Source organism: Lygodium microphyllum, chromosome 7 (assembly GCF_053477565.2).
Source record: "Lygodium microphyllum isolate KBCC chromosome 7, Lygodium_microphyllum_v1.1.10, whole genome shotgun sequence".
NCBI classification, from domain to species: Eukaryota; Viridiplantae; Streptophyta; class Polypodiopsida; order Schizaeales; family Lygodiaceae; genus Lygodium; species Lygodium microphyllum.
In genome coordinates, this window is record NC_141141.1 from 14,563,019 (window position 1) to 14,570,020 (window position 7,002).

General features: G+C 37.9%; 1 protein-coding gene across 5 annotated transcripts; it reads left to right on the forward strand.

Annotated features, from left to right (window-relative positions):
* Positions 1 to 215: 215 nt before the first annotated feature.
* LOC148033199 (Thioesterase/thiol ester dehydrase-isomerase superfamily protein) lies at positions 216 to 3,989 on the forward strand. 5 transcript variants are annotated; one of them, XM_087681068.1, is made up of 7 exons: positions 216 to 435; positions 693 to 1,179; positions 1,281 to 1,458; positions 1,901 to 2,385; positions 2,465 to 2,593; positions 2,846 to 3,000; positions 3,666 to 3,989. In XM_087681068.1, the coding sequence occupies exons 1-7, from the start codon at positions 236 to 238 to the stop codon at positions 3,667 to 3,669; spliced, it is 1,638 nt and encodes a 545-aa protein (XP_087537194.1). In that variant the 5' UTR covers positions 216 to 235; the 3' UTR covers positions 3,670 to 3,989. The 5 variants fall into 5 exon arrangements, 4 of the variants coding, with proteins under 4 accessions (XP_087537194.1, XP_087537195.1, XP_087537196.1 ...); XM_087681070.1 differs by having other exon boundaries at positions 294 to 431; XM_087681071.1 differs by having other exon boundaries at positions 313 to 435; positions 722 to 1,179.
* The last annotated feature ends 3,013 nt before the right edge of the window (positions 3,990 to 7,002 follow it).

Sequence of the window (7,002 nt, forward strand, 5' to 3'; positions counted from 1 at the left end):
GCTGCTGTGTGATAGCATTAGCATGCGATAATGAATCATGTGATGTTTTTGTAATAGCATTTGATACTGTGCTGTCGCGAAACGGGATAAGAATGCAAGGAACGCTAGTAACTATAATTTGAAAGACATTCCAGAAACTAAAAGTAAAAATAAATATCTACGTGGCAGTTTCTTCATTTATGCGCTTTTTGGTCAATCAAACGATCCGAAAAAGAGTGTGCCTGGGAAGCTAAAGATGGTGGCGGCGATCGTCTTTTCCGCACCGAAGACCAGAGTAAGAAGAGGGAGAAGAAGTCCTGCACACTCCGCCATAGCCACCCTCCTCTCCACTCTGCGTATCGATCCATCCTCCTTGGCATCATCCAAAACGTACTCCCTTTTCACAACCTGCGCTGAGCAGCGTCCGCGGATTCATCCCTTAGTCTCCAAAGGCAGGTATATCTCTCTCTGCTTCCTCGATTAAAACCCTAAAACGTTTTTCCTTTATAATTCCGAAGGCAACAACGATCTTTCATCTGATCAGAACAATAGTTTGTTGATCTTTAAAGATGTATCTTTTTCTTCCTGCTTCAATTCTACAAATTTTTTCTTTCAAGAATAGAGACGTTCCTGTGATTTCTCCTTCCAGCATTCTGTGGCTTTGGTTTTCTCGATTTTTCTCTGGATACCAAAACTGCATTTTTTTTTTCCAGCAACTTCAATAGAGCCTTATTGTCATCAGGCCTTTGGACATCTCGCAACTCCGCAGTTGCAGCACGCTCCCTTTCTCGTGACACATCTTTGCCTTCCATGGCTCCAAATACGAACAATGACTTGGACATGACCTCCCTGACCATCCCCGTTCTTCCTACAGTTGCTTCCCCCTTCGAACCACCCCCAGAAAGCCCCCATCGTAAGCCTCTAGGCTTGTGGCCCGGCATGTACCATTCACCTGTCACAGATGCTCTCTGGAAAGCTCGCTTTAGCATCTGTGAGCGCCTTTGGCCTCCTCCTTCTGCAGATGGTCCGCCACAACAGACGCTGCTTACACGAACACCAGAAGATAGCAGAGTCAGCATAATCTACAACTTCACTTCGGACTACATCCTCCGCGAGCAGTATCGTAATGCATGGAATGAATGCAGAATTGGCAAGCTCATGGAGGATCTCGATGCCTTGGCTGGGACCATAGCTGTAAAGGTGATCTTCTTTGCTTTGAATGATGTAGCTATTATGGCTGTTGTTCCTTATGAGGTGCTGCCTGTTTATGGAGCCTTTTAAGTATTTGTTTCTGATGGCAGCATTGCTCTGATAATGATAGTACCACCAGACCACTTCTCTTGGTAACTGCATCAGTTGATAAAATACATCTCAGGAAGCCAGTGACACTTGAGGAGGACGTGAAGATGTCTGGTGCAGTCGTGTGGGTGGGGCGATCCTCAATAGAGATCAGGATGGAAATTCGACAACCAGCAAAAGGTATCAATATACTCTGCATGCAATGCATTAGTTTTAGCACCTAACTGGCTTAAAGGCTGACGTGATCTTAGGAGAACTTATGAGATACTTTCACCTTTATATAAATAAGGCAAAAGAAACTGTGGTGTGTTTTTGACGAGCCTTCTCATGTAGCAATTTCAGTGCCTTAGGAGGTTGGAGGTCTGAAACTAAGGATATATTATGGATGGGTTGCTATGTGTTAAAGGGCAGCCTGCATGCTCTCAATAATCCCCAAATTAGTGGGCTCGAGTCAATGACACTATGCTCACTGTACTCATACTTTCTGTGACTTGAAATGTGCTTAGTGACAGAGCCAGTGTTTGACTTCCTTTTATGGTTTAGTTTTTAGTTCTTTTCTTTGTATCCTTTGTTTTGCCTGCTGGATCCATATTTTGATGCATTCTTATCAATTACTTGACAGGACTGGCTGAAGATCAAAATTCTATAGCACTGATTGCAAATTTCAGGTTTGTGGCGCGTGATTCAAAAACAGGAAAAGCAGCTCCAGTGAATCAGCTTGCTCCTCAGACTGAAGAGGAAAAGAAGCTTTTCACAGAGGGTCAGCTGCGTGATGCACGGCAAAAGAAATGGCGCATTCAACGACAACAGGATGTCAGTGGTGGATTGAAATCAGTTCAAGATCTTGAGAGATTGCGGGCACTACTTGCAGAAGGGCGTGTATTAACTGACATGCCGGCTTTGGCTGATAGAAACAGTATGCTTATTAAGGATACTGTGCTAGAAAATGTTCATATTTGCCAGCCGCAACAGAGAAATATGCATGGTCGAATATTTGGAGGTTTTTTGATGCGCATGGCATTTGAGCTTGCATTTTCAACGTGCTACTTATTTGTTGGATGGAGACCGTTGTTTGTAGAGGTTGATCGAATCGATTTTCTTCGTCCTGTAAGTACAGCTCAAAGAAAATATATTTGAGCATGTGAAGAGCATTTTGGAGTTGTATAAATCCGTTGTATCTTTGTAGGTTGATGTTGGTGATTTTCTTCGCTTCAAATCGTGTGTCTTATATACAGAGACAGATGACCCAAAGCGACCTCTAATCAGTATTGAGGTTGTAGCACATGTTACTCGTCCAGAATTGCGCACAAGTGAGGTAAGGCTTACTGTGGAAAAGTGGATCCACCTGCTACTTATATTTTTGGATAGCCTTATTTTTGTAGACTCAGGGAGGTTGCATCTGCATCCCATTAGAGAGAGAGTGAAAGAATGTTTCTCATATAAGGTCTTATCACATGAAAATTCTCTATGCTTACTTCAAGAATCACAATGCGGAATGTTTTTGTCTAAATCTATGTACCTGCTGTCAATAATTGGCATCTAAAGGCTGGCTCTATTATTTCAACAGATTTCAAATACCTTTTACTTCACATTCAGTCACTGCTCGGAAGGGGATTTGGAAAATTTTCCTTCAGTGCGCAAAGTTTTACCTGCAACTGAAGAAGAGGCACGGCTTGTACTTCAACGCTATGATATTGACCATGAAGAGGGTGATCAGTCTGGGTAAGAATCATAGTTGTACTAATGTTCTTTCTGCTTATTCTTTCATCTGTTGGAATATATTTTCTATGTTTGATTTTTTTTATTTTCTGTGTACTTTTTTCCTTTAATGCATTTGCATTTCCTTCTTCTCTGCTTCTTTTTACCACTAGCTTTTTGTGAGTTTCCTTCCTTTGGTCTTTTCTTCATGAATCCTCTTCTGATTTTTGTTTTCTAGACTATACTAACCTTTGGGAGGAACACTGGAAGACACATGATGTTTTTGTCAATGGCATCAGTTAATCTGATGGTATCTAAATTGTCTTGCAGAGATCTCAATTCTGATTGGCCAGGATCTTGCATGAAAAGCTTACTGCGATCTAATATGCTTTTGCAAATACGACTTCCTCATAAATGATGGCGTGTTGAAGATGGTTCTTTATTTTTTGAAAAAGAAATTGCATTCACGAGTCCAAGGGACAAAATAAATGAAAGAAGATGCTTTAACTGAAAGGCAATGTGTGCGTGCTTCCTTCATGTTTTAAAAAATTGACTTCTATTTCAGATATATGCTCTCTTCTTCTTTCCTTCTGCATGTATATAGGAATCGTAGTCATCAATTCAAAGGATATGTAGGTACATATAGAACATTGACATGTACTCAGATTTTTGTACATAATCTTGCTCAGGTAAACATATGAAGTGTGGAACTTGGACGGCAGACATTAGCAGGGTGACATGAACAGGTCATTAGGCAATCAATATGGTGCTTTTCTGCATCCTAGTACACCTACTGGCTCTTAACTATTGGTATGAACATCAAACTTGTTCCTCAAATTTCTGCCATGTCAGAAAGGTCAAGAGAATAACAATGTCACAATTTAAATATAGCCTTGACTTTGTAAAGAAAACTCCTGTCTGTAACTCTGAATCCATCCAATGTGCTAAGAGAGCCTGGGATTTCCCCTTGCTTGACTGTACTTGAATTGAAGTTCCGTTAAAGCATTGGTCTACATGTATGGCATTCCTGAGCTGTGTATCAAGATGAAAAATGCACAAGGAATGCTTAAAGTAAGCATTCAACAGCCTCCACAATTTGGTAAATGAATGATCATGGAACCACATTGGATTTAAATTCACCAAGTTATAGAGATTATGCCCCTGCTGTTTTCATGTGATACAATGCATAAATTGAGTTGCCATAAGATCAATAGAGTAGGTAAAGGGATGCCAATGGGTGCACATGAGCAGATATGCTAGAGTGTGAAGAGTGTATTGCTATGCATATGTAGATGCAAACGTGATGACTTTGAGACCTTAACAAGCCAAACACACGAATGCCTAAGCTCATTGCTGTACCAAATGGGGCAATGTTGGTGTTAAAAATTGTAGATGTGATTTAATCTTGATTAGTTTGTGTACATGTAAAGTCTTAGGCAATTGACAAGGAAATCAAGGTTAGGCATGGTTTAGTGTTGTGGCATGTTGAAGTCAATGATATGTTCTTCATCAAGGAACAAGACAAGGCAACATGTACTTTTGGAAATCTATGTATAGTTTAGGCCACCTAGATTTCTTCCAATTTGTTGTCCACTAAACCCATGTAGATTTGTGTAAAACTGGCTCAATAGGAGCCTTTGCCTATCCCACCTATCTATTGTGTAAGACACACTTAAAGATGGTATCATGGTTGTATACAAGCGATAGTCCATTTCACTGACTCTCCATAGCCAAGAAAAATACACTTCTTAGACTTAGAATCAAGCTTACTTTGCATTTCCACAAACAATTTTGAGTCCAACAAGCACTTATGTTGAACTAGAAGCAAAAGGCTTTCATAGTAGACCCTATTAAAGAATGGAAAGGAACCACCTATAGTGAATAAATCTTTTGCTCACTCATTGGGGCCTAATTGCCCTAATGATAGTAAGGGCAATGGGGGTACGTCTTCACCTAAGTTTTGGTGGTTCAACCAATGGGGGTAGGTTGTGATGTTGATAGGAAACTTAAAAAAATATAAATCTAATTGGTTTTGTTGTTGATTTGACAAAAGGCAACCTTGCAGTCAACCAAAACAAAGATAGCTCTTACCCTTGCTAGCGTTGGGGTGGCACCCCAATTTGAGAGCTTGTTTAAGATGGTGCTAGTAGGGGAGCCCAATGGGTGTGATTGTGGCATTCCACTCCTCCCCAAACTTGGGTGTAACTTAGCTCTTGGTAGAAGAGGAAGAGATCATGGGGACTTGATTTAACATGTGGCATGTGGAGGGTCTTATTGCATGGATAATTCTTTTAGCTTGATGCTCCTTATGTACATTGTTCTCATCTCGAAAGTATCGCTTTCTTGCTTAATTCAAAACCTAAATTGGTTTATTGAAGCACACTTCATCAAAGGCTTAATGCTTGTTTCTATACTCTATTGCATCTCATCTAAGTCGGAGAGCTAGAGTGATTTCTAAGAGTTTATCTTGTTTCTTCTATGAATCAAAGAGCCATTGTAATTTGGAGCATGCATTTGGAAAGCATCTCTAAATTGAAGAGCCAAAGTGTTTTTTGAGAGATGATCCCATGTCCTATGAATAAAAGATCCTTTATGATTTTGAGTTTGAAAGATTCGGTTTTGGTTGACACAATTGCAAATGGGTTGGGAGTCCTCTTGATGGGAGCTTGTAGATGGTGTATAATATCATTGCTATAGTCATAGGGTGGTCATGTGGTGGTCATAAATGGGCATGCTTTCTCGAGCACCAATGTTAATAAATCCTAAAATGATTATATTATTACTATTAGCATACATTATTCTCTACAATAATTCTACCTTGTCTTTATGTGCATGGGTTTATAATTTAAGGTTTGGATGTGTGAGTTTTTAAAGTAAGTTTCTTATGTATTCATGTCCACCTTGGACCCTTGAGTAAGGTGTATTCATGTGCCTCATTGTGTGTATGTGTATGTGTGCATGTGTATCATATATGTGTACATGTCTATGTATATGACCATGCAAGAAAGCATTCTTCACATCTATTTGTTATAAAGTTCAATCTTTGGTTGTTGCAACCACATATTAGACACTTGCCATCCTAGCAATTGGATTGAATGTCTCTCCATAATCTATCTTATATTTGTGTATAGACTTTTGCAACTAGCTTGGCCTTATACATGCTAATAGAACCATTTGCATTATGCTTTATTTTATAGATCTACTTACAACCAATAGCTTTTTTGCCCTTATGTAATGGTATTAGATCTCAAGCCTCGTTGGCCTCTAATATAGCTATCTCTTTATCCATTGTTACATCCCAATGAGCATGATGAACAGCCTTTTCAAAACAAGTGGACATTCTTAATTACCTTTATCATTTAAGCATAATGGTGAATTGTATAACCCTCAAAATCAAATCTTTTATAGGGTATCTCATCTTGCTAGACTTGTCGACCACTAGATTACTAACTGATGCCTTTATATTACTATATGGTCTTTGTACACTTGGTGTCTTGATTGAATGCAACACGTTTGAAAATATTTATTTTTTCACCTATTTGTTTTTCATCTTTGAATTTTTTTCTTTTCTTATTCTTTTTATCCGCGATGGCTCGTCATCAACACATTGATGTAGTGGGATTGCCAAGTATTTATGGTATTAAAATTTCAATCGTTAATATAATCGAGATGTAATATTTAATTCTTTATTATTCTTAAATAGTTGAAATAATATCAAAATTTTTAAAAAATTAGATTAAAAACTAAAAAGTATTTTTATTTTCTATTTTAAAATTATATTTTTATAAAATTTAGTAATAAAAACTTTTCAACATTAATAAATGTTTTTACTTTTATTATTGTAATGATTTTATATTAATAAAAATAAAAAAATAACCAAAATAAAATCAAGGGTTTTAAGTAAAATATAATAAAATTAGAATAAAAAATAAAATAGATTAAACATTAAAACTAATTGATTATCGATAGAAATATTAGTTTTTTGAAGTTTTAGTTAAAAATTTACTTAGCATCATCATAAATTTG

Bases quoted from the DNA above. Each gene is read 5' to 3' on its own strand.
- LOC148033199 (XM_087681068.1), top strand. From the start codon at position 236: ATGGTGGCGGCGATCGTCTTTTCCGCACCGAAGACCAGAGTAAGAAGA. The intron at 436-692 runs GTATATCTCTCT...TTTTTTTTCCAG, and splicing joins CCCTTAGTCTCCAAAGGCAG to CAACTTCAATAGAGCCTTAT. The intron at 2,386-2,464 runs GTAAGTACAGCT...GTATCTTTGTAG, and splicing joins GAATCGATTTTCTTCGTCCT to GTTGATGTTGGTGATTTTCT.